The 27816-nt window shown below is 44.3% G+C and overlaps 1 protein-coding gene across 1 annotated transcript; it reads left to right on the top strand.

Annotated features, from left to right (window-relative positions):
* Positions 1-208: 208 nt before the first annotated feature.
* On the top strand, positions 209-27816 carry REL (REL proto-oncogene, NF-kB subunit; the record flags this gene model as incomplete). Its single annotated transcript, XM_080341510.1, has 10 exons — positions 209-336; positions 5806-5948; positions 9037-9185; positions 13491-13582; positions 21539-21679; positions 24899-25003; positions 25290-25502; positions 25834-25902; positions 26001-26075; positions 27089-27816. The coding sequence occupies exons 1-10, from the start codon at positions 330-332 to the stop codon at positions 27814-27816; spliced, it is 1722 nt and encodes a 573-aa protein (XP_080197636.1). The 5' UTR covers positions 209-329.

The following is a 27816-nucleotide window of genomic DNA, read 5'->3' as shown; positions in this document are numbered from 1 at the left end:
TATTAACACACCACTAAATGGAGTTTTCTGTTAATACCGGCTGCGTGTGCGCCGACAAAAAGCGGGGCGGGGGGGGTGATATTTGTGCGGGCGGGCCCGGGGGCGGGCGGCGGGACGGGACGGGGCGGGGGGCGGCACCGCGCACGTCCGCCCGCCGGGAAATTCCCCCTGAAAAGGGCGGCCCTGGGGTGCGGCAGCGCAACCGGGAGGGGAGGGAGTCGGGCCCGGCCGTCCCTCCGAGCCAGTATTCGTCTGTCTGTCGGTCCGTCCGTCCGAGGTGTGCGGGGCCCGGGCGGGGAGGGCCGGAGCGGCGGCGCGGAGCTGTCAGCATGGCCGGTGAGCGGAGAGACGGGACGGGGTGGGCGGACGGGACAGGGAATGGGTTTGGGAGGCCGGGGAGCGGCCCCGTTTCTCCCGATGCCCCGCGGGAAGCCGGAGACCCCTCCGCCCTTCCTGCTCCTTGTGTTACTCAAACCGCGGTGCCGAAAAAGCGGCTGCTGGTTTAGGGGAAACGCCAAGTTTTGTGTTTTTGCGCTGGGAGGGAGGGTTTGCCGCGCCTCTGCCACCATTTCGCCATCTGCCACCATCTCCTGGTTAGGTTAATGGACTCGGTGATCCTGGGGGTCTGTTCTGAGCAAAATGACTTTATGATTCTGTCTCCCTGTTGGTTTCCGCCCATAGGCAGGGGGAGGTGAGTAACAGCGCGAAAAAGGGTGACAGTGCCCCTAGCCCGTCATCCCGGCATCTGCTTGCGATATTAAATCCGTGTCTGTGTAGCTTGTTAATTAGGCTTATGAAAAAAAGTGAATGAAGAAACATCATGGGGTTGTTCAGGTTGTTTGCAACAAGGCTGTTATAAAATCATAGAATCCTTTTGGTTGGAAAAGACCTTTAAGATTGAGTTCAAGTGTTAATCTAACACTGTCAAGTCCACCTCTAAACTTTGTCCCTAAGAACCTTATCTACATTTCTTTAAAACACCTGGGTCTTTAGGCTTAGTCTTTTAAACACCTGGATCTTTTAAGCCTTAGAATTGTGTTATTAAAATATCTGGGTGTTAAATAAGTACATGGGTCTTGTATCTGGGCAGGAGATATCAACAGGCCAAAGACTGATGCTCAGCAGGATCCTCCTCGCACAGGAACTTGCCAATGAGAACGCAAATTAATAAGAAACAGAGGTGGCATAAACGCAAAGTAATATAGATAAGGGGTCATGCATTGAGTAATTACAGGAAAAAAAAAAGGCACAATTAAGTTTCATTAGGCTAAATTAAATGGAATTTGTCATCCTTTCAGAAGGTGTCTCTCTGGTATCTTTCTTAGGGTTTAAAAAAAAATAATTCCAAAACTTCAGCCTTGGCAGCATTAATTAGAACAGCATTTCTGGGGAAAGATGCTTTCCAGCCTCAAAACTTAGGTGTGTGCGTTCTGTTACCACTTAGCAAAGTATGAACTTTACTCCCGTTAAATACGTGTGTGCTATCAACAGAGAGAGAAAACAACCGGATTTGTACAAAGGTGTCGTTTAAATGTTACGTGTTTTAGAGTGGCAAAACTGAAGCAGGAGATAGCACCTTATTATTTATTGTCTTTTTCATGTCTTAATGTATTTTCAGTGTAATTAGGAACCAGATAAGGAATTTTTCAGTAGGGGAAGTTCATAACTTCCTGGTACTAGCTAGCTTTTGTAGTTGCTTTTCTTTTTTTTCCTCTTCTGGTTACTGTTCTGTAATGAAATACGATAGTAAAGAGGAAGTTCATGAGCAGTTTTGTCTCCCTGTTAGAATCTGTACGGTTTACGGAGTCCTAGGTAGATTACTCTTTCTAAATTAAGAATTTACGCTTTAATTATTATGGACTGAGCTAGAACACGCTATGTAACAAATCTTCCACCATAGTCTGTCTTGCCTGAGGTGTTGCAGGGGGTTATAAGCGTGTAGATGTTTGCTCTGGCTTTTCAGAAGTGGCGGTTGCTGCGGACGACGTAGGGTCAGCAGTGACGTCCAAGTGCAAGGGCAGCGCTTCTCCCATCTGTGTCTGGGGCCGAAGGGTTTCGGTGATACTTTCACATCTTCCACAAAGCTCCACAGCTGCTTCGCTTTCACATGCAGATGTTGCTGGCGAGTCTGTTCACAGGGTGCTTCCAGTTGAGCAAGAAAGTTACAACTTGTGTAGTCCTTCCAGAGCCCCTTTTCTTTGGGCAAAGGGACACGACAAAACGTACAAACCCTTGGTCACACTGTCAAACCCTTGATCCCAAACCCTTGATCCCAAACCCTTGATCCCAAACCCTTGATCCCAAACCCTTGATCCCAAACCCTTGATCCCAAACCCTTGATCCCAAACCCTTGAACCAGCTTTGCTCGGTGACAGCGCATGTCGCACTTCCTCCCCTAATGGCACAGGCCGTGTCTTTGAATCTGCCCAGATTTCTCATCACGAGAGGTCTGATGGAAATGTTGTTTGGGGTTGTCCTTTTGTTCCTTTTTGTATTGCCCAGAATGGCTTAAAATAAACTAACCTTTAGTTCTTGAATGAGTATAAGGTGCCTGAACTCTTGGACTGTTACTGGGTTTTTTTTGTGTTTGTAATTGGGACACTTGATCTACTGGATTCTCTTTTAAATTAGTTAGTGCATTATTCAGGGCATGGCGGGAATAAACAATTTTATAACAAAAAGAACAAGAGGCAGGTTGTAATCTGTCGCGTAATGTTTCTATTGCTAGCAGTGTATAGGCAATTATAACCAATTACAAATGCAAATTAGACTCTTAAGCACTTGGATGAAGGATTAGCTACATTTTTTGCCTTTCTTCCATTTCAGATGCTTCTCCGAGTAGTTGTGGGCAGGTAGGTAATAGGAGTAGCTGTGCGTTTCTCTGCCAGAATTAGCGAAAGAGAGTTTGTGTCTTGCCGTAGCTCATGTTTGTTTGACAAACACAGCGCGACCTGATGAGGACAGGTCGTTAGCGACAGCGTGGGAGCCACCAGACCTCTGTGTGAGAGCAGATTGGGAAATAGTTAAGCCCGGTCGCTTCAGAAGCGCGTTGCTGGTTTACAGAAATGGGGAACACTCAACAGCCCCCTTCTTTGCTGCAGAGCGCTGATAATACCTTTAGTTCGCACAAAACACTTTGATGTGTTTCCTCTCTACACAAAACATGATGGCATTGATAATCGGGGTAGAGATGATAATGTGATTGTTAAATAGAGTGAGGGAGAAGTGAGATAAAATGAAGTTTAATGTTTAATCTCTGGAGGCAGCCGTGTCATTGAGCTTTACTTTCCCACAAACACACCTGCTGTTAAGCAGCGGCTTTGCCTTCAATGACACTTGTTTCGGCCACAGCCCTGTAAAGATCACGGAGCGCAGAGTTTTAAAATAGAGTGCTCTTAATAGGTGAGAAAAAAATCCTCCTAAGCAAGTGTTAATAGAGCGTGAAGGGAAATTATTGGTTTAAGCAGAGAGAGTTCAAGGCTTGAAGTGATTGTGTTCTATAGTAGTTTCGAACAGCAAGGCTCTGGCTGGTTTTGACATACGTAATATACGTGGGTGTCCTGTGCGTCTGGTTAGCACCTATGTAAGTGTGTGCACCTCCAAAGTGAGATGATTAGTAGACACTTTGCTGCAATTTTGTCATTATACCTTCTAAAATAGAGTTTTAATTTAGTATATAGGTACGTGCCGGTGTTTGTGGCCTGCTGCGTTACGTAGGAAGGGAAAGGTGAGGTTCTCTACTCAATTGGATGATGGCAATGGGAGGCTGACCGATCTGCAGCAGCTGCTCATCACTGCTGGCAGAAGTCACCTGTTGTCTGGTCCACTGGGCTGGTAAATACAGTAATGTAGGTGAATTTAAATGTGAAAGTTAAGTAGCTGTATGCTGGTGTGCAGGCTTGGCTTTGTGAGCAGCTCAGGCTTCTGCGTTCTCTTTGAAACCAGCTTTACGTCATTTCTAGGCTTTTTTGTTATCAATATCTGTCTCCCCTCCCTTTTGATGGACTTGTTTATTTTCCAGAAATAGAAAATATGCAAAGCTTACCTAAAGGAGGGTTGGGTGAGATATGGCAAGTATCTGGAAAGGGGACCATCCTTGTGAGTAACTGGACCTAGAGTAGTGGCTTATGTCTATTTAACATGATAGCTCATGGGCTATTTTCAGAAAATTATTTAAAATCTACTTGATGGGAAGTGATTGGTTTAGATACTGCATTTTGATAAATTGTTAGAAAGGAATATAGAGAGTCCTAAACCATAGTTCTCAAATGTTTGGTAGCAAATATAGCCTGGAGTTGAAATGCATTGTGCCTTTTTAAATGGCATTGAGGTTTTGAAAAGGCACGTGTTGTTGAAGGCAATTCCAACAGACATCTCAGAGATGCAGTTCTCTCCATCCCTTCTCTTAATTACTTCATCATTTAGGTTATAATCTTCTCCTACTTTGAGGATGAACTGCTGCAGCGCTGGAAATGTTTTGCCTTCAACAAATCCCGTGCTTAAAGTTCAAGCCTTGTGTTGGCAGGTCGTACCCAAGTCATTGCAGGGCGAACAGAAGAGAAACTTCTATTCTGGAGTTCAAATTGGAATCCACCTCTTTGCCAAAATTATATGCTGTGGACCTGAGGCTGTCTAGAGCTTGGCCAAAAGGAAGTAGGGGATCTTTTACCCCTTTAGCGCTTTCAATATATTTAATAACTATTTTGTTTATTATGTTGAAATCCAAACACTTTTTTCAGTGCTGTGGCACAGCATGCTGCCTGTCATGCCTGTTTGTGATGCTCAGCCTTGCTCGAGGAGGATGCTATTATATGAAGATGACAGAGAGCTCAGTAGACATTTCCATAAGCTATGTTCTTCTGATCGTGCAACACCATGATGATTCAACATCTACAATATTTACTTACCCTCTATTATTTGCTTTTCACATGCCATCCCACTGTTGTCACTGATTGACTATCCTGTTTGATGTTCTCAGTGAGATATATTAAATAGCTTGTTACTGTCTGGTAATAAAACGTAACTTGAGCAGTACTTACACTCTTGCAAAGTTAGTGTCTTTCTAACCCTCTCCATTTAAGAGTTCTGCTGTCTCTTATTCTTGTCTATCACTCATGTTTCCTGAAAACCTCTTTTTTTGGACAACTGCCTAATAGTTTCTGCTGAGGTTTCATTGTCTGGGAGGTACTGTAACTAGAAGCTGGTCCTGTGGGAGGTGGGCAGCTCAAGATGGAGAATTCAGAACCAACAATTGGGTATTTTCTGAGCCCACAGTGATAAATATTTAACCCAGTAGGGCTGGGGTTTTTTTCATAATTTGCATAGTTGCTGCTTCACTATAAGAGGAACTAAATCAATCAATTCTGAGGAAACATCTTCACTTTCAGAGGACATTTAAGAGATCATCGTATTGACAGTACCTATATTTTGAGAAGACAACCATTCCTAAAAGTGTCTTATCATTAAAATATCAACCTTTCCCGCAAAATAATGATTTGTTTCCTGTTGTATAAAATCCTCTTTCATCAGACACATGCTCTCTAATAGCTAAAAGAAGTTAAGTTGTAGGTGAGATGGGGGGGAGAGCACCCTTTGCTAATTAGTTGGATGGCACTGATTCCTGAGGCTTCATTTAAAATCTGTTCCCTCCCCTTGCCCCCCACCTTCAATGTGTGCATGTACATAAGGAGTTGATTGCCTGAAAAGGCAGACCGAGTGGAAAGATGGTAATACCAATCAAAGAGTCTAGATCGTCTAATCCTTACATCTGCTGCGTGCTAATATTGAAAACGTTTTGTTTTTAAGGTGGCCCAGAGCCCTACATTGAAATATTTGAACAACCCAGGCAGAGGGGGATGCGTTTCAGATACAAATGCGAGGGAAGATCGGCAGGCAGCATTCCGGGAGAACACAGCACTGAAAACAATAAGACGTTCCCTTCCATCCAGGTAAATATTGCTTTTATCCATGAATTACCATTGCCCACACGAACAGTGTGGTGTAGCCATGCGTTGGACTTGGTGCAGTAAATAAAATACTTTTTTAATTTCATGTTCTGTTATTCTTTCCTTGACATGCAAATGCAGTTGCAACAGAGTGGAAAAAAGAGTTCATTGCTCCTAGTCATTAAAGATTTTGTTCAAATTTACAAGAAGAGGAGAAGGTGTACAGGTAGTTAACAAGTGCTGGTAGAGAGGGAACCCAGTGAAGTTACTCATTGTCTGGGAACCATTCATTATTAGCTTTTTCTGTATGCACATTTGTTCTGCTTTCTTAGTTATGTGACTTGGCTTTGTTTTTACTGTTTGGGCTGCGGTATGAATTTTGGAAGAGCTCTGAAGGAGTTTGTGTACAAAATTTGAAAAGCTGCTGGGCGCAACTTTGTACAATTGAGCAAAGAAAGTGATTTGCAGCCAGTGATTGGCGATTAGGCTCTGGAAAAGAAACTACCACGGAGTACGTGAAGTCAGAAGGGGATACAGAACTTAAAAATGAGCTGAGAAAGTGGAATTATGTGGTCAGAGCACCTGCAATGAAGCCAGGTTGGGTGGTCGCGTTATGGATAGGTTGGGAATCCCACAATGAAGGGATTCGAGGCAGCCATAGCAGCTCTGATCAAAGCAGGGACAAAGATACAAATGGTGGAGGTGGGATGGAAGTGCTTTGGCAGTAGTTTTCATTTGCGGGACAAAGGAATGTCTCCTATTTGAAGTTTAAGTTGCTAGGGTTTCCTTAATCCCTTTCAATTTGGAGAAGATCTTTCGGAGGTGAGATTAGACGAGAAAGCTCAAATCTAAATGGGCAGTTAGAAGTACTTACCATCTTGCAGTGCATCACAGTGCCCGGGAGCAGAAGATGTGTATCTGCGTTTGCAGCGCGTGCAAGTATTAAAAAAAATAAGCAGAGCCAAAGACAGAGTCTCTGGAATCACAGCAGAAAAAGAACAGATGCAGAGGACGTGAAATCTGAAAAATATGTGACGTTTTAGGCTGAGGAATAAAAGTTGTATAAGAAGAGGGAGAGTCTGAGAAAGGTAATGTTGGCAGTCGTATTGTGCGGCAGAGCGAGCCTCTGCTACATAAAGCGCCTTTGGAAGCTGGTCTAGCCCTCAAGCCAGAATTACTGAGGGAAGAAGCAAACAAGGTCCTCCCCTTGACTATCACCGTGCCAGATTTAGTTAAGGAATGCAGGAAATAGAGATCTTGCCAGACTTTTTTTTTCTTTTCGCAGCACTCTTAGCAGTTGAACAAGGAACTACGTAGGCTACTGGCAAGAGTAAATCCTTTCAAACTCTCAGCCTAAGGCTGTGTCAGGGCAGAAGTTGAACAGACAGTATAAGGCTTTGATTCCTTTTATTCTGGGCTGTGCTGCACTTGAAGGTGCAGCCAGAACCCAAAGGGAAGACGGGACACGGTAGGTGACCCATCCTGGCTGTAGTCTGTTGTTTTTTTAAAGGTGACTGTTGATGACAGAGCTGATTGTTAACGATAGCAGGTGATTTCTAGGTGAATTCCTGCCTCCCTGAAGCCCGTAGGAGGATTTAGTGCTGATGAGCTATTAGGGGAGTCCCCTCTAGAGGTGGAAACATCAATGAGGATGAGAACAGAGGGGCCAGGAAGAGATTAAATTTTGTGGTGTGGTTGTGCTGAAGAACATCAAGGAGGAACTGGAGAATCAGAAGTGGCTAGCTCAGGTTTTGGGTTCAAGGGACGGGGCGTGAAATGAGGGACAAATGGTGTAATAGTTGGAGAAGGTGAAGGAGCAGTGGAGGTTTTATTTTAAGGGTAAAAACTAACGGTGGCTTGTTTGAAGGCTGAGAAGGGAAGCAAATTGGAGGCTGAAGAAGCTAGCAGATGATGGAAGCTAGAAGAGCATGGGTCAAGTCAAAGGCTTGAGGTCTCAGCTGAAGAAGGTCCTTGGAGTCTCAGGAGGAAAGAGAGAAAGGGCTGAAGGAGGAGAGGAACATTCGGTTCCAGGGCAGGGGAAGTGGAGGAGGAGAGCTCACCTCTGCACAATTGTGTGCCTGAGCCAGTATTTGCTTTCAAGTTGTTACACTTCAAACAATTTAGGCCAAACTGTTTTTTTTTTCACTCGCCCACGCAACCCTTGGTGACTTCACTGGTAGCCGTCAGCATGAGGAAAGACTTTCATGCACCTGAGAAACCTGCGTTGAATTAAGCCGGTGATTTCTGTGAAGGGTTAGCGCCCCTCTTGAATATAAGATCCAATATACATCTGAGAATTAAAGACTTCCTAGAAGATTATGGCATGCTCTATCTGTTAAGATCCTCTTTCCCTACTTAGAGTTCAATGCACAGGTTAACATCCTTATCCCTGAGGCTTTAGGAGTTTTTATCCCAAGATCTTTGGAGCTAGACCTGTCCTTCAATATGCATTTGTATGTGGTCACCTACGCAGAGTTTTGCATCTTCCACTGTAATGAAATATGTCCTGTTAACATTTTGTCTCGCAACATTACGAGCTGTTTTAGGTCTAAGCTTCTGTCTTACCCCTGCCCTTTTGCACGGGGATGAATTCAACTGGTAAGATGGTGAAGCAATAGATCTCCAACCTCAAAACAAAAACAAACAAAAAAGATGCTTTAGAGCCATTCAGACTTCCTTCCCGTTCCGACAGGATGGTAATTTAAGAGAACTGAACGGATTGAATGTGAAATGCTGGCACTAACAAAATTTTATTGTCACAAATAAGCAGCTGCTTTGGCAAAACTAGCAGGTGAAGTGTGTTGTTTGAGTTTTCTTAAATAGATGAGATACACTTATGGAAAAAAAAAATCACTTTTCAACTATTTTGCCAAATAGTTGTTTTTTTGGGTTGTTTTGTTTGTATTTTTAGTGTGAAATGAACAGAACTGAAATGGAACGAACGAAACTTTTATGAAACAATAATGGCATTTTCTTAGCTGTGGTATTTCTCCCATAGAACATTTTAGGATAAAATGCATTTTCAGTTACGTGTGGGTAGTTTACTAGCCCCGGTATCTAAAATGTAGAAAATATCCCACATTTTTTGTAGATTCTGAACTATTTTGGAAAAGTCAAAATCAGAACGACATTGGTGACGAAGAACGAGCCCTACAAGCCGCACCCTCACGATCTGGTTGGCAAAGACTGCAGAGATGGCTACTACGAAGCCGAGTTTGGGCCAGAACGCCGAGTCCTGTCGTGAGTAATGGGCGTTGCTTGGGAGTTCGATTAATTATGCAAGTGATTTGCTAATCTTATGTTTTAAAACCCTGAATAGTGACTAAAAGGGCAATTAGTATGCTGCCTTTGAGGTTTGCTAATCCATCTCAGAGAGAGGCCAACTTCTCTTTGAAGTATTTTCTTCTTTTTCAATACTCAACACACTCATCTTTGGTCCTTTTCCTATCACCCTTTTCTCTCCTTTCTTTATTTTTTCATTCTCCCGGTGTCCCTCCTTTTCCTTTCTCCCACTTGTTTCCTTTTTTTAGCCTTGTTCAGTAACCCTTCTTACTCTTGAGCATGACTCTCTCCTACATGTGAAACTGATGAGTAATAGAATGGGTAACAACCACCTTAGAATTAGTACGTCATGGTGATGAGAGATGTAGGGAAGTTCACATCTTCCCTGGGAATTCTATTTGGACTTTCTGGAAAGTGGTGGAGAAAGTGGCTGAGCGTCACGTCATCAAGAAGATAATGGCTGTGACACATCTCAAAACGTGTCGGTAGTTGTCACTGGTGTTGCTATTTGTTTAGGTTGGGGGTTTTTTTGAGTCAAAATCCAGATTCTGCTCAAGCCCAATTTTGTGGAGCAAGGATACCAGGGAAGGATTTACTTGTGGATGCTAACGAAAAATTCATGTCTGTACAAGATGCAGTTCTCAGTGCTATTCAGCGAGATATTAAGAATACCTACAATACCGTTGTATTTGATTGTGTTTCCTCTGAGTTTACCAAGTCTTACGTAATGAAGCAAAAGCAGAGTAAACTGCCAACAAAAGCCGAGTGATTATTGCTAGAGAGGGGAATTTACAGTTGATAAGCTGCCTGTGGTTCACAGTTTGCGATGTAGTAAATTTGCAAGTAGGCTTTGGGGTAAACATAACTGAACTGGGAAGAAAATAAGGTCAGTATTTCAGCGTATAACTAGCTGTTACACACTGCTCTCAGGCTGATGGGATTCTGTTGATGTTAGTGATATTACTCCACACTTACGTGGATTTAGACAGTAGAACGCTATTAAAGGAGAGAACTCAAGACACACACTCTGTTTGAAGATGATGGTTGCCCGATGGTGAAATAAAGTGTTGTAACAGTGGAGAAGCTGCTTCAACATCCAGCCCAGGCTCCAGTGATCGTGAACGTGCTGCAGATGGATTCAGCTGGCACATGGCGTGTTGAATGTACTGTCTTGCTGGTACGGATGCTAACGGTTTTATTAGTTGATGGTTTTTAGCTCTGTTCACAATGCCGTCCTAATTGGCAACTGGTAGGAAAGGATTAGTAAATGTAATTCCTCTAATTTTTTCCCCATTGTGACACCTCTTTAGAAAGGTAGGGCTGTCCTTTTAGGTGCTTACCTCCCGTCTTGATTGTCGTAACCTCAGTCCTGTTGCCTTCCCTGCAAGTAACCTTGTCTAAAAGGCAGTTGTGAGTATCTCACACTGTTCTGGGACCTTGCACCTTCCTCTGACCATCCGTTCGGCAGCTTCCCCTTGTTCTCTCGAATCAAGGTTCTTCACGCGAAGTCGAAGGGCATCTGTCGCTCCAGCCCGTCCCACTTCCTGCTCTCAGCTCTGTGTGTGCTGATCCAAAGCAATTGAAAAACAAAACCAAGAAACCCAATTGCCTCACACCTTTTCTGGTTATATGTGACGTTCACCGGATACAGGGAGACACTGATGATTGTTTTTCCTCTTGGCATTTTGTTGCACAAGAGTTAAGTGTGTAAGCGGAAGGCAAGTCCGCAGAGAGGCCGTTGCGGGTTGTAATGCCAAAAAGCACTGGGATGCTCTGCAAATTATATGCGAATTTTGGTTTTGTCTCCGTGAATGTGTGCGTCAAATCCTGTTCTTGATCATCATGCCGTGTCTCCCATTTAAGGCACTCATGATTGTTTGCTATATCCATCCATTTTTCTCCATGTTGTTAGGTTATAAGCCTCTCCATTTAATACAAAATAGCAAGTGGGCTACTTTTGTTTTACTGATAATGCAAATCTCTGAGCTCCGCTTGAGCTTGACATTGGAGATCCTGGTGTGAGGAGGCTCAAAACATTCTCTTTGAAATGTTTCCAGCATCGGTACACTAATTTTTAATTTTTTTTTTAACAAATCATTGGTTGCTTTAAGATGAAAGAACAGTACGATCCGTAATTGGATCTGGATGTTTAAGTCATTTTCCTTTTTGTGGCTGGTGACTCAGTCTCCCCGTTCTTCTCTTTGAGGCCACGTTGGAGAAAAGCCTCGTACAATACTAGTGAGCAGGACACATCCTCTCTTGGTAATAGTTCTGGCTGTTTGCTCTTGCTGATCATCCCAAATGGAGCAAAAATGTGTTATTTTTTGTTAATTTTTAAGAGTGGAATTATTAATCCCAGATTTGGGGCTGCTCTGAGTAATTACTCCGCCTTCTGCCTGTTTAAAGTTCCCCCTGTAGTTCCGGTTGAACAAAACGTTTTGTTCCGCTTGTGGTTTAATGATCTTTGTACCGCTGCCTAAACTCGATGGGAGCCCTCCCTGGCCAAGACATCAAGGCAAAAACACGAACGCTGGAGCATGTGCGACTTGCCTGTATATTCAGATCTTTACTTCCTAGTTTGCTGTCTCTCTACATGGATGATATCATAGGTTTTTTTTCTCTGTGCCTTTCATTTTTTGGTCTCTCTTCCTACTTCTCCCTCTCTCTTCTCGTTATCTCGCTGGCTTCCTGTCAGCTCGCCTTGATGTGAAACCCCGCGGCCCTCTCAACAGTTTCTCCTCCGGTCCGGCCCTTTGTTGAGCAAAAACAGACACTTTCACTGGGACAGCGCCTTTAACTATATGTTTATAATCTGAGAATTACAGGCTGCTTAAAAGCCTGTTTTTGTTTTCCATATGAAGCTTTGTTTGCACTGATCGAAAGGGGCAGTGATGTCCTTGCTTAGTTGGGTAGAGCTTTTTCTTCAAGACCGGTGCTGCATATGGGCTTTGTTTGATAATTTTTAAGGGATGGCTGGAGAGCCTGGGTGGAAATAATACAGAACAAGAGCTGTTGCTGAGCTTGAAGTGTGCTTCAGACTCAATCTGTGGGGTACAGCGTGTATTCTGGGGGGGAAAAAGTAATATTGGCTGTGATCAAGCCCTAAATAAAGCACTAGCCACAGGAAAGATAAAAATAGGATTGCTCATCAAGGTACAGTACAAATCTTGAATGTCAGCAGGCAGAATATGAAGGCAAAGTGTTTTAGTGAATGAGGAGATGCTCCTGGGTTTTATTTTCCTCTGTGTCACCGTCTCAAGTTCAGGTTCAAAAGGAAACTCGTGCGTTCCTCCGGTGGATAAAGGTTCTGGGAGCAGAACCTGATCACAGAGGGTTTGGGAACCTTGGAACAGAACGAATCTGGCACAGAAAATTAATCTTAACATCGTGCCAGGAGTGTTGTTGAGAGCAGGGAAATGCAGGATTGCTCCTGAAGATGCTGCCAGGAACTTTAGGTGCATTAAGGTGGTTATTTTAGACACAACTAAAGCACAGAACTTTGGTTGCGAGTTTCAAAGGAAAGGAAATTGCTGGTCCTTCTGGAGAAGGATGATTGTTGGCATGGGGTTATTGTAAGAGCGTGAAACATGGCTTATTTTTTTCTTTTAATAATTTATTTCTGTTGTGTTTTTTTTTTACTTCCTGCTTTACATCCACTCAGCTTTGATGATGTCATGGTTTTTCCATGTGGGAAAGAGTCAGCTCGGTCGGGACTCCCCCCACCTCCTGCGTTGGGGTGACCTGCGCTCGTATGCAAATCAGGAGCTGCAGCTCTTCAGAACTTTTCCATAACTACAGGAGATTTAAAAACCTGTTTGTACTGGTTTAAAAGACAAAAAAAAAAACCCACCACCCTCTAAAATAGTGGTTGAAAGTTACATTCCCTGAGAAAAACAGGAAGGCAAAACCTTAACTAGTGCTTATTGATAACATTGTCACTTTATATTGAGTATTTAACTTCTAAATCGCTATAGGCTTCCTGCAGAGTAAGTTTTTAATATAGAAATATATGTTCTTAATATAGAAATATATATTCTTAATAAAGAAATTCTGTAGAATTTTATTTTTATTTTGGTATTTTTCACTTCTGTTACTTATTTTAAAAAAACTGTCATCCTTACTTTTTCGGATCTTTTACATCCTCCAAGTAAGCTTTTCTTTTCCCATTTCTTATACTGTATGTTATCACACTTGTCGACATAAAACAGTTTATTTCATATTCCACACTGAAGATTTCATTAATTGCTGAAATCCTTGCTTCAGTTTTCAGAATCTGGGCATTCAGTGTGTGAAGAAGAAAGACCTGAAGGAATCGATTGCTTTACGGATCTCGAAGAAGATTAACCCTTTCAATGGTGAGTAGAACTCAGCTGGCTGGTTCACTTTGCAGAGGGGCGGGCTTTTGTTTTTCCTGCCTTTGCTTTTGCGGTGAGCATTATTTTTTCCCAAAACCTCTTTATTTTTTGATAGAAACTTCCCTCAAAACTTTATCTGACAGTTTATCTGGAAAGTTTATCTGCCAGCCGCTCTCACCAAGAGTCGTCCTGCCCTTCCCTCCATCCCTACTCACACACTCCTACCACTTTACTCACACCAGATACGGAGGCGCCGTGGCTACGCGGTGAGCTGACTCGGCAAGTTGCTCCGATGGAAAACCAACTTGCAAGAAATAAACCAAAAAGAGTGGTTTCCCCTCAGATCAACTTGCTAAACCCATTAATCTCACAGCTGAGTTCAATGCACAGAGCAGCAAATCTAAGGCCAACTGGAGCGGGACTGACGCTTTCAGCGTGCGGCCACAACTTGGGGGGGGATTAGATAAAAAGCATAAACCTCACAATCTATTTTCTAAGCGTTATTATTAGTACAGTTATGTATTCGCTTAAGTGTGGCAACAACTTGGAGATTTCTCAAAATCTTTTCATTTTTAAATATCCACAGAAGTCTGGCTAAATTCAGGTAAGACCCTTAGAGAGGTGAGAGTTACATTTCTGACTGGTCCTAATGGTCCATCGAAACAATTATCCTGGTTCTGGTGATTTGTGTACACAACAGCATCTGTTTTGACGTGAGTTTAGTCAGTGTTTTAATTATGTTACGTTGGCTTAGCCAGTTCTCCCTTGATTTTGAACAAAAAAGGGGAAATCTTGTGTTCAGCCCTCTTGTTGTTTTCTCTTGATGTCATGCAGTAAAAGAACCTGATAGAATCCCTTTTTGTACCTTTATATCACCAAAGAAACTTTAGCAACTGCATGTTTAGCTCTGTTCCTAGTGCTGCTGTGTTGAAGACATCTTTAAAATCATCTGACAGCAGGTTTTGACAAGAGTTGGCACATAACTCCAAATTTCCTAATGATTTTGGGGTGATTGCAGCAGGTTGTGCCAAAATCGCTTTTTGGCACTTGTTAATGTGTCAGCACAAAGCAGAGCTGCCTTGAGACTGGGCTCCAGCTTAGTCCCGTGCTAAGCAAAGCCCAGAAATGCAAAGGACCAAGGTCTAGTAAAACAGGGGTGGCAACGGAAATATTTTGATATGTGTACTGTATTGACCAAAGCACCGTTTCATTAGCAGTCACCGCAATGTTTGCTGCTCGATAAGACTGAAAGTTTTGTGTAAGGATTTAGTTTGGTTTTTAAGGTCAGCGGAGTATCACTGCGTTCTCCACAGGCTGTATTGGATCCATCCTGCATTGTGCTTTAGCTATTTGTCTTCAGAAAGGCATCTGAGTTTTGTGTTCAGAGAAGTTTTGGAGTTAGGTGCATCCTTTAAGCAAGTCGCAAGTTAGTGTTACTCACTTATTGTATGAACATCATAAAAGAAACTTCATGGAGCTGAAAACCAGCCTTCAGGGTGTTTGTGAGTTGTTTTTCGGTTCTTTTTCTTTCCCACCTTCTTCTGGAACAAGCAGTCCCTGTCCCCGGTCTCCTTGCAGGGCAGAGGATCAGTATTGACCCTATTAACAGATGCGAAATGCCTCCAGCCTGTCAGCATACGTATGACTTGTCTCGGCAGTAAGGGATGAAGCAATAGCAAGGCGTGGGTCCACGACATTGCATTCCAAACGTCTTTGTGTAAAGGGGACATTGTCTTCCAGGGAAGCCCAAGTGCCACAGGCAACTGGGATGGCCAAGATAGGGTGAGCCCAAAGACAAACTCTCTGGTGGGGTCATCCCTCCTTCTGGCACATAATATGGTCACATACTGAATATCACCAGCAGTAGGAAACTGCTTGATCAAGATTTATGTAATTTTTAAGATAATTTTCTCCAACCTGTGATGTTAAAGCAACTGATGCCTAACTCCAAACTCCTGGATGGTGGGAAGATCATGCCGTGTGCCGTCTGCACCTGATTGCCCCGCAAGCGTTGCCTCTGAGGCTGTTTCACGGTGAATTCCCCACCATCAGCTGGCAGCACTTATCACTCCTTGAGTTCAGTGCGTCCTGTACAAATTGCCTGCGCTCACTCGGATGCGAGTGGGATGATTTGCGCTTGGGTTGCTCCTCTTGTGTTACTGAGAGAGTCGCTGTTCCCACACCCTCCCTGAACGTGTTCGTGATCCGCTGCGTTCACAAGGTGCATCCCATTTGTTTTTCTCCTTTAATAAGCTAAACAACTCTAGAAATCACTTGTCTCTTACTCCGGAGCACAGCAGGGCAATGGTGCGCAGGTAACTAGGACTCCTCTGCGTGATGATGATGTAAGTAGCACAACATCCGAGGAGCAGAGTTACTCCTCCAGTGGAGCTGGTCCACGTCTGCTTTCGAGGGTGTTTGTTTTCTTTTAGTAGCTGTTGAGTTGTGCCATGTCCCTGTCTTCCCGTGGACTGTCTGATGTACAGCCAACTCAAATTAAAAGAAGAACCAGTCTTCAGTTAAGAGCTTCTGTGGGTGGGTGTGACTTGACAGAGAGACAACAATTGAGTTAATAACAGCTCGAGTTAATTATCAACGAGGAAAAGCCCTAAAAGTGTTCTTTACATTTAGGGAAAAAACTGTGCTTGGCAAAGTGTTGCAGGGGACTAACTTTCTTCTAGCCAAATGGATGACAGCAGGAAAACCCTAAGTGAGAAACCCAGAGAATTGCCAAATTTCAGGTCATTTATCAAGAGTTTATAAATAAGCTTTCCCTGGCGCTTGATGTATGTTTAAGCTTCCTCTCCCTTTGCAATCGCTCTTGCTAAGAGCCATTAAATTAATTTTTAGGCTCTCCCCCGTAGCCCACAACCAACTCTGCTCCGTTTGCCTCCGCGGTTCTTTCCTTTTGCCGTTTCCCCTTTCCGCCCGCCAGCGGCTGACCCTGCGGCGGCTTCGCGCTCGTCACAGTCTCCACGACACCCCACACGCCTCCGCCCCACGCCGGGGCTGGTCCCCAACGCCACTAACACTCACTTCCCGCCCCCGCGCGCCGTCACCGTCCCCGCAGCTTCCCCTGCCGCCCCCGGGACCCCCCTTTCTTCTGACACCGCTCACCCAAGTTCACCCAGATCCCCCCTCTCCACCCCACATGCTGCTTTATGGGGGGGGGGCGCTGATTAATCGAGCCGATAATCAAAGTATTACGAATCAAAAGAAGGCTCTTAGCAAGTTGGTTTGAAAGCAGAAAGCATCAGAGTCCTCTGTAATAAATCCCTTAGGTGCTGAAAGAAGCTTAAACCTCTGTCCTTAAATATTTAAACCCCCTCCCAATAAATTCTCAAGTTGAAAATGTTGTTGAGTGAGACTTAAGAGGTGCAGAGCAAATCTAGTTGGGGAAAGCTGAGTGTCCTGATCATGACATGACTTTAGGTTTTACCTTTGGAAAGCCTTTTGTTCCTCGTGCAAATGCTTCTTGCTGTTCATGCTGAAGTTTGTATGTTAACCTAAAGGACAACCCCTTTGCAAGTTGTTTAAAAATGAAAAGGAAAATTACCAAGTCAAGGCACAAAAACTGCTGACTTCTTATTTTTCTGCTATAAACAGAAACCGCTAAAAAGGGCCTTAGAAACATACAGGTGCTGCTGGATGTGTTGGCTTAAATCTGGTCCATTTTTACCTTTGATTTTTTAGATTGGACTTGAACCCAGATTCAGGGAAATGTCTGGACAAAACAAGAACTGAGTTTCCAAAGTTTTAATTTGTATTTTCAGTTGTTCCCTTGGCTTTTGTATCGGGCCAGGTCATTCTCCTTCCCTGTGCTTCTTTCTGTAAAACAGGGGTGATGCCACTTCCATGTGTTAAAGATGCATGAGGGACATGTAACCATAGTAGCTTTTATTTATTGACTGTAGATTAGCATCTGAATTTTCCAGTCATTTGCACTAATCATGTTTCTGCTTTTTAAAAAGCGAGCGTTGCTGATGCATGTTCTGTTTATAGGTACATGGAAAAGTGTCTTTTTTTTCTACAGAATTGATTGTAACTTCCCTTTTCATGCATTACAGAGGTATAAACATGGGTGCATCAGAAGAAATGTAGCGCTGCCACAGTCTTTTCCTCCCCTTGTTCCCAGCTTCTACCTCCCAGCTAGAACCAGCCTTTTCCAGCAAAACCTCTGGCGTAGGTTGGGTTAAACTGGTGTATCAGGGCTAAAAGGGGGGTATCTTTGTGCTCCAGGAGCAAAATGCTTGAGGCAAACCACCTTCTGTGTCATCGCTTAAATGAAACCGAGCTCCCAGCCTATATCCCTAAATTAAAAACCATCATCTGCGTAAAAGGCAGCTCATCGGTGATTATTAACAATGTGCGTTCCCGAGCGGTCATCTTGGTGCCGTGGTTTGTTGGGTTTTGTTTTGCAGGAGGTCGTTCTCTTTGTGTGAGATCTGCTGGGGCTCGGCTGGCCCCGCGGTGGGAAGGGAAGGTCACAAGACGTCCCTTTGCGGGGTGAATTGGGTGTATTGTCACCCAGCCCTCGCCGAGTGTGTCACAACACATCATCTGCCCTGGAAGTTTCCACACAGGTTAAGATTAGATGCTCAAGTGCCTCCAGCTCTACCCACTTCAGAAGTTTCTGACATCATTGGTCTCGAAGCTGGGTGTGAGGAGAGTGCTGTTTAATCAGGTATCGTGTTATCAGTCAAAAAAACCAAACACTTCATCATTTCAGCACTCAGAAAAAAAACACCTTTCACTTTCCCTGTAGCATCACCTTATGAGTAAACACCAGAGCCCTTAATCCCCCCTGAATTTCATCAGATCAGTGGTATTTTATTATCCTTTCTGGATGCTGAAGACTGTTAACAGGATGCCTGATATTATTGGCGTGTTCAACTTCGTGCCCAAAGTTAGAATTGAGTTTTGGTGGATCAGACGCAGAAAGTCTCCGATTGTGTTTTATAGGATTTATCTCGTTCGATAGAAACACAGTGGGGGCATCTCTGGGCTTTAGTGACACAAGTCTCTGAGGTGGGGACAACCCAAACCTCAGGCCTGCGTTGCGGGGGCTGCTCAGATCAGCCACCTCAGGTTGGAAAGATCGATGGTTTAACGTGTTTTGTGCCCATACTGGGACTGTATCAGTCTCTTCCCATGATAGTGGGTATTGGTTTAGAGAATTATTTCAAAGGTAATTATTTTTTAAATTGGGGAATCAGTGTTTCTTTCAGAAGAGTTATAAACAGATTTATAAAGAAAGGGAATTTACTAGTTATTGTAGCCCTTTTCAGGTTGAACAGTTCATAAATACTCCCCAGGTTTGATTATAAATCTAGATACCATTTTTCAAATCCTATTGCAAGAATCTTGGTGAGCGGAGTTAGTTTCCTTTTTCCATTGCACTGGTGGTGTTTTTATGGATATATTTTTTTTGCATCCATAATAGTTAGAATTTTAATTATTTTAAAATGTTTAATTATTTTGGAATAATACGTTGATTTCCCTGTGTTTGAGTTGCTAAGCGTTACTTTCGAAAGCTCCACTTGCGCATAAAAACGTTCCTTCGCGTGCTCCTGTTTGCATAGACAACTACGGAAAATGAATTTCTGCCGGGTTAAGGCCAGTTTTTTATTAGATTGGGCCGTCACAGAAGCAAACGCAGCTTGTTGGTTGGATTCCAGCTCTTTCGGTTGGGTTCATATGAAGACACAAAAGGTGTGGTGCTGCACTCAGAGGAGGAAGTTGAACCCTCGCCAAAAACAGAGCTCTTCTTCCTTTTATTCGTGTGTCACCTCGGAGCCTCTTTCTGCCGTATCTGCCCTCGACACACCGCATCCTGCGACACTTTTTAAACTCCACGTGTGTCACGTCACCGGTTTCACCGCCGAGCTCGCAGGGGTTGATGGAGCAGCTGCTTTTCTCCTCCGGTCTTTTCCCAACTAGAATAAATTCAGGTTTGTCAGGTTTAACCTCATCTGTTGTCCTTCCCTGCAGAAGTCGGTGAAATAACGCGAGCATCCTCCGTACGGCCACGCTCCAGGCGTTACTCACACTGTTTGTCTGCCTGGTTTTTGTTTATTTTTAATATTCTGAAGGTGTCAGCCCGCGTAACAACACTTTATTTTGTTTGCATGATTGTCTTTTAGGCGGGAATGCAATATGGTTTGAAATGTACAGGAAGGCGGAATGTAGCCTCTGTATTTTCAATTGTGTCGTCACAAGATGGAGTTGCAGCTGTGTTGTTCTCCTTTTTTTTTTTGCTCTGTTATGTTCTTCTCATCTGGTTAAAAATAACCCGAGAGGAATCAGTCTTGACTGAGCGCTTCCTCTTTCAAACTCCAGATTGGTTTTTTTAACTGTATTAAATCATATATAAGAAAAGTCAAATTAGAAGCGGTCGCTTTTTATTGCTGTAACACAATGAGCTGGATGCAGCAATTCTGTTTCTTGCCAAAGCTGTGTGAGGCTGAACAGCTGTATGGGCCCAACCTGTTTCCTAAAGATCCTGTTTTTATCAAGTTATTATTAATGAAACACCTTAAATTATAGAACTTTGCATATCTGGTGATACAGTGGCAGAACTCCCCTGGGCAGCATCGTTTCTGAAGTTACATCTGTAATTGCTGCTTAGTTTGGTACTTGCTGGTGTATTTGCCTTGAAATACCTCAGATCATGGACTTTGAAAAGGGAAAGGTGATTTATTTTATCTTTACAATAGAGACCAGGGGAAACTGAGTTATCCAGGCCACAAGAAAGACTAAAAACGCCCGTGGAAGATATTCTGAGCTGGTTGCATTTATTATTTCACACCATCAGACGGTGAAAGGAATAAACCATTCAAGTGGGCCCTGTGGAACCCCACTGGTGGCGGGGTGGGCACCGACACGCTGATAAACCATAAAGGTGGGAGCGTTGCAATCTAATCAGCACCGGGTGATCCCCCGGCTTCTTATCGCTGGCAGGCACCTTTCATCTTTTATTCTTGTAAGAGGCCTTTGAAAGGGCAGGGGAAGGAGTGAAACCGAGAGGTTGTGACCCATGGACTTGGTCACCATGGGGAATTGGAAAAGTGAGCCGCTTTAAATTATTTTAATTATCGGTACTTCTACATAAATGAAATTAAATGGGTTTTTCATTGAATGTCAATATAATAGTTAATGTCAGACCTTAAAGGAAACTTTGAATTCAGAGAGGGCTGCTGATCCCAGAGTCACCTGTTAAGCTACGAGTATGTGAAATGTTCAGTGATTATATCCGAGGTCCTGTGTCTTGAAACTAAAGTAAGTGAAGAAATGAACAAAACTGAAATGCTGAGCTTGGGTTATGCTATTAATGTTTTACACTAAGGAAATGGATCCTTTCCATCAAGGGTTTGCTTGTTGTATTATGAGATTATATCATAATGGCGCCATTAATCAGTATTCTGAAAGCTACTGAGATGTTGATGGGACAGGAGGAGATAGTTTGTGTTGTTTCGTCTTCGTTCTTGCCCCCAAAAACTGCCTTCTGATTGTTTTTCCGTCTCGGTTACTAGAGGACAACGATGATTTCATGTAGCAGAAATCTCTCACTGTTGCTGAAAATCTTGAGCTATGTCTTAGGATTATTTGTATTGAAAGGTCTCTGTTTGGCAGCAGCATTTTGATCGCAAATTTGATAGTGCACAAGTGAGAGAGAAGCGTGTCCAGGGCATGACTTCTAAACCGTAGATGCATGAAACCGCTCTGGAAGGCAAGGTGAGGAAACGAGACACCAGAAACCGCTGGAGATCTGGGGCAGTTTCGCCTTGTTTGATGAAGGGAAAGCATTAAAAGATTCCTTTATCATTTACTGCGTACCAGGAATTTATTCATGCAGCCCCTGTGAAGCCATCTTTTACCGGTGGAGATTCACCCCCAGTTTGTCGAGGAATTACTGCTGGTTTGGTGACTTGTCTTGTCTTTCCCTCTGCCGTTCAGTGCCCGAGGAGCAGCTGCACAACATCGACGAGTACGATCTCAACGTCGTCCGCCTCTGCTTCCAGGCCTTCCTCCCCGACGAACACGGCAACTACACCATAGCTCTTCCTCCTTTGATTTCCAACCCCATCTATGACAACAGTGAGTACCAACTCAGTCAAACGCGTGGTATTTATTTCTTTCCTCCCTTTTGTTTTTCTCCTTTTGCTTGGGATGGAAAATTTCAGTTTCCGAGGTGTCTGGGTCACTTCTGTGGCTCTTCCTCAAGATTTATCCCAATGGGGAACGGCCTTAGCACTTTTATATGTCCCTTTTGCATCCTGGTCGTTGCTGTTTTCAGTGTATTTCAGGTAAGGAGGGAATGTTTGATTGTGTTCTGTAGAGTGCAGGAGCAAAACGCTCCTTCTTGGCACCATTTTCCACAAAACTGGGTGTCTGAACGGCTTTAGCAGGTCACTGCAGTTGAGGATTTATCCCTCAGACTTTCCTCCTGGACCAGAACAGCAGAACTGTTTTAATAATTGGAAACTTCCTGGCAGCTGTTTTTATTTCTGCAATGAAATTATGTCCACGTTAAATACTTAAAGTCATTACTTTAGCAGAAGCTACTGAATAAAATGAGGTCTCCAGTTGATAAAGTCAACGTTAGAATTGCCGCACTATGAAAACGTTGAACATGAACTCAGGGCCCTCTTGGTATTTTTAGAGTCTCTTCTAGAGTTACCCAGAACTCGTACCTGTGTGCATTGTGTTAGTGAGAACCCTTGTAGTACCGGAGTAATGAGGGTTGAGATCAAATCGATGTAGGAGATTCGCAGCTACGCCTCAGCTGCCATTTAGAAATGTGCCAAATCATGATTACTCGTCTGCGTTGCTTGACGTCAGCCTTTGCTAAGCTGCTGAGATGACAGATCGCTGCGTGGTGGGGGAAGCTTTTGGTTTTTCAGCGGGGGAGTGTGTGGGCAGCTGCTGATATACTATAGGTTTCTAAAATCCTCCACGTAACATAGCAGCGGTGTAAATAAAACAGCGCTTAGCTGCGACCACAAATCATAAAAGTTACGCGGCTCTTGCCTGGATCTGAACTTCTCTTTAAAATGTTGGCCTTTTAAACCTGTGCTGACACACGGGGCTGGGTAAGGTCAGGTTGGAACTGGAGATAAAAGATAAAACTGTGCGGTACAACAGGGTTGCAAATTGGATATTAGGCTTTCACAAATCTGTCCAGATCAGGCACAACAAGTTATTCAGAGCTTGCATGTTTTAAATCCAGTATTTTCTTAACTTTCTAGGACTTTGTACCTGCTGTAGTAGACATAGATAAGAATAATATGAATGTAATACCGAGGCAGAACCTGCAGGTTTATAAAATCTAGTATTATAGGCACAACAAGTTATTCAGAGCTTGCATGTTTTAAATCCAGTATTTTCGTAACTTTCTAGGACTTTGTACCTGCTGTAGTAGAGATACATAAGAATAATGTGAATATAATACTGAGGCAGAGCCTGCAGGTTTATAAAATCCAGTATTATAGGCACAACAAGGTATTCAGAGCTTGCATGTTTTAAATCCAGTATTTTCGTAACTTTCTAGTACTTTGTACCCTGCTATAGTAGAGATACATAAGAATAATGTGAATGTAATACCAAGGCAGAGCCTGCAGGTTTATAAAATTCAGTATTACAGGCAGCTTCTGTTTTCAGTTGTGTCTGATGTTGACTGTTTTTGAAGAGAAATTTCCCAAGTTGCATTAACTTACCACTCTGAAAACTCTTGGGAAGAGTCAGATAAAGCGGCTTTGCCGTTTCTGAGAAACGCGGTTCGGGAGAACATTGTTCTGCCCTTGTTGAAAGTGACGGCATTTTTGGTGAGAAGCTCGTTTTTCTAGGAATTTGTTACCAGGGATGTGCTTTTGGGGAACAAGGAGCAGGAATTGGGCAGGAGTCGAGGTGATGGGGGAAGAAGAGGCCATGGGGAGCGTGTCCCTCCGAGGCTGGTGCCGATCGCAGCGTTCCTGCCCCGACACAGACTTTGTTCATTGTGCCTTCCCAATTCCTTGTCTAAAGATAAAAGAACAAACTCCGGCCTAGGAGACCTTCCCAAAAACTTGTTAAAAAGACATCAAGTGCTGTTTGAGCATACAGAAGTGAAACAAAGGTAAAATTAGGCCGTTTCTTGCAATTCTTAATTTACCCTTCCTGTGAAAGACACATAATGACGCTGCCGGTCATATGATGCTGCGCTGGTTCTGGGTTTGTTTTGTTTCCCCTCCCTTCGAAGTTTCTGATTCATTCAGCAAACGAAGTGGCCTATGTCATGTAGTAAATGAGGCTGTAGCAGCTGCTTCTCCTAATACTAGTGATAGTAATAGCTGCAGATAGTAACTACGTCATTGGGGGCTGAGGTTACCGGGAGCTCTGGTTCAGGCGTAGCGTGTGTTGTTCTGCAGTGTACCTGTACTGTACCCTGAGCAACCGGGCAGGAATTGACTCAACCTGAGAGTATAGAAGAGTATAAAGTAGCTTAATTAGTTGGGTTTTTTGGAAGGGTGACACCGTGAGCTTTGGTTTTGTATTTCATCTCCGTGCCCGGAATGGGGAGCGCGTGGTGGTGCGGCCTGACGTCTCTGTGGCAGCATGAGGATCTGTTTTTAGGTGCCAGCTGCATCCTCCCAGATGTTTTAAACACATCTGGAGCACATCTTGATAAAAGGAGATGAGAGAACATCATGGCACGGGGTAGTTTTGCTCTGTTGGACTTTGAGGAGTGGAAGAAGGTGCAGTGAATATGGGCACAGACAGCAGCAGAAAAACGAGCATCAGTTACTTCATATGTTAAATGAAGACAGGGGCTTAAAATTGGTCTGCGCTCATGTACTTAAAACTATCGACACAACCTATAGGCACAGGGGGTGAACTTGAAATTCTAGATGGGTAACAGAGGAGAGGGTTGATGACCAAACATGTCTGATGCTCAAATAAGAGAATTTTCTTGACTCGCTAGCACTGGTAGCAGGTAATTTGCCCCTCAATGAACTGCTTTGAATTCTACAGCCTGAAGGGCAGCAGCATTGAGCACAATAACTTCATTCAGGCGTATTTTAAGACTAGAATATTTAGGGAGTAAATGGCACAGCTGCACTGGTGTCTTGAGTCTAGAGGTGCCGAGAGCTGTAGGACCACAGAACATCTGAATTTTCTGCATGGAGCAACTGGTATGGGGTGGATTTGGGGTTCTGTCACGTTCCTCCAGTCTCCCCTTCCCCTTCCCCTTCCCCTTCCCCTTCCCCTTCCCCTTCCCCTTCCCCTTCCCCTTCCCCATGGAGTTACAGTAACTCTTTATTATCTGTTCCTCTCCAGGAGCTCCCAACACCGCAGAATTGAGAATTTGTCGCGTGAACAAGAACTGTGGGAGTGTAAAAGGAGGAGATGAAATATTTCTGCTGTGTGACAAGGTTCAGAAAGGTAATCTTGACTCTTTATTTCGTTCCCTTTGTCCCAAATGGCTGATGTTGCCACTTTCTGGCCGGAGAACTGAAGCCCTTCACCATACTCATGTGTAAGTGGTTTGGTTTTATTGCTGGGCAGAAGAGCTTTGAGGGCTCTCAGCACCTCCAAAAGATACTCAGTGCCTTCAAAGTCACTTTGCATCTGAATCCTGAGTCGGATTCCTATTTTTATTCCCCTTTTTTTCTGCTGCAAGTTTTCAGTCCTTCAGCTTAACAAGCATCTTGTGTTTCTCGTGGAGCAGATGACATAGAAGTCAGGTTTGTCTTGGACAACTGGGAGGCCAAAGGTTCCTTCTCCCAAGCCGACGTTCACCGTCAAGTTGCGATAGTGTTCAGGACGCCGCCGTTTCTCAGGGACATCACCGAGCCCGTCACGGTGAAGATGCAGCTGCGAAGACCTTCGGACCAGGAAGTCAGCGAACCGATGGATTTCAGATACCTGCCAGATGAAAAGGGTATGTTCCAGTTTTCTCAAAAGCCGGTAGTGGGGCACAACTCGTGTTGATAACAACCAGTAGCTTAATTAGTAAGAATTCTACCACAATACTGCTACAAAGTAGATTTTTAGTTTTAAAAATAACACTAGTCAATTTGCTCCCTCTTTCAATGTGCATATGTGCACTGTTGATAACATTGGCTTGGTTAGTGCTGTCATGTCTGAAATATTTTACTTTAAATATATTTTACTACAATCAGGGGCCGCTAGTGTAAGTTTTAGGAAGTTTCTTTACTAATTATATCAAAGGGAAACTTGACACTTCTTCCTTCTGCTCCTTTTCTCTGTAGACCCGTATGGCAACAAAGCCAAAAGGCAAAGATCAACGTTGGCTTGGCAAAAGCTCATACAGGACTGTGGTAAGGAAACTATTTGTCTTTCTTTTGTTCGAGCGAACTCAGATTTAGATGGAGTTATCTAATACAAAAGCAAACATTCGTGCTTTCTTCCCTCGCAGGATCAAACGCGACAGAGAGGCCCAAAGTAGCTCCGTTCCCCACTGTGGCTCCTGAAGGGAAGCTGATTAAGAAAGGTGGGTTTTTGCGTGGCCCGATTGACAGCGGTTTGACACAAATCCTGCCCGATTGCTGTGGGAAGGGCGTTTTTTGGGGGGCACTGAGGCTCCCAAGGCAGCAGGAATTCCGCTCTCTTACTTCCCCGCTCCTCTTCCTCCAGATTCTTCTCAAAGCCTCAGCCGTGGCAGCTTCCCCTTGGCACAGGAGAGGGCTACACCTTCTCCATCGTTAAGCTTTGCTGGCTTGCAGCCTTAATTTAAATAATGGCTGATTTTTCTCTGTGTTCAGAGGGTACGTTCAGATGTACCCTCAGTTGCCAGCCCTCCCACCTCTTTGCTTGAAATTCTAATATTCTTTGAGGGTTTCTTCCTGTAAGACGCTGCTACTCTTGAGTCTGCACGCTAAACCCATCAGTTCTTTAGTTCCACGGAGCTGTCGCCCGCAGAGGGGGTGGGTGGGTGGAATAGCTGTCCTGCTGCTGCCCAGAAATCTGGGGTCCACCCAGTTGAGCAAGTACAAAAGTGCAAATGAACCTTTGAAAGGCTGAAGGAGCTGAGTCTTGTTAGCTTGGAGAAGAGGAGACTGAGGGGTGACCTCATTAATGTTTATAAATATAGAAAGGGTGAGTGTCAGGAGGATGGAGCCAGGCTCTTCTCGGTGACAACCAGTGGTAGGACAAGGGGTAATGGGTTCAAACTGGAACACAAGAGGTTCCATGTAAATTTGAGATGAAACTTCTTCTCAGTGAGGGTGGCAGAGCCTGGCCCAGGCTGCCCAGGGAGGTTGTGGAGTCTTCTTCTCTGCAGACATTCAAACCCGCCTGGACACCTTCCTGTGTAACCTCATCTGGGTGTTCCTGCTCTATGGGGGGATTGCACTGGATGAGCTTTCGAGGTCCCTTCCAACCCCTGACATTCTGTCATACCATCTCTTACTAATATCGCACCGTTTTTGCTTTGCTTTTTTACCGTTTATAATTTTAAAACCATTTTTTAAAATGGCATTAAAACGCAGTCCTATCTTTCCATAGAACCAAACCTCTTTTCACCCGCGCTGCTGCTGCCGGGGCTGGGAACCCTGTCCAACACCAGCCAGCTCTACAACCCGCTGCCCAACCAGCCCGCGGGCGCGGGGAAGCAGGAGCCGCTCCCCTCGTGCTGGCAGCACTGGTGCAGCACCCCGGCTCCGGGCGGCCTGCTGGGCACGCACCCCCAGAGCAGCTTCGAGCTGGCTCAGCCCGCGGCCACGGCCAGCGGCTCGCTTGCCACGTTCCACGAGACCCCTCTCAGCTGGTCTGATGAGAAGGATCCGGGTTTCTACCAGAATTTCAGCGGCGCGAACGGGCTGGGAGCGGCGGCGGTGGCGAGCGTGGACGTGCAGAGCGTTGCCGGTAACGGCGTCGGGCCCGGCAGCGTCTCCGCGACCAGCATGGAGACCGATGACATGAACTGCACCAGCATCAACTTTGACAAGTACAATCCGGTGTTAAACACCAGCAACCCCAGGCAGCAGCTGCACCAGGTGCCTGGAGCGGCCCCAGGCAGCACAGCTGTTAATCCTCAGCCTAACGTAGCCGATCCGGGAGTTTACGGTTTTATAGACCAAGTTTTAAGCGACTCAAGACTCTCCACCAACCCGTTCCAAACCCACCAGAACAGCATTGCAGACAACCAGTTCTACGACACCGAGGGTGTCCACACCGACGAGCTCTATCAGTCCTACCAACTGGAAAGCATCTTACAGAGTTACAACCCCTGA

The sequence above is a fragment of the Nesoenas mayeri genome, assembly GCF_963082525.1.
Source record: "Nesoenas mayeri genome assembly, chromosome: 3".
Taxonomy (NCBI): Eukaryota; Metazoa; Chordata; class Aves; order Columbiformes; family Columbidae; genus Nesoenas; species Nesoenas mayeri.
The sequence above is the reverse complement of the archived record's forward strand: the minus strand, read 5'-3'. Positions and strand labels throughout refer to the sequence as shown.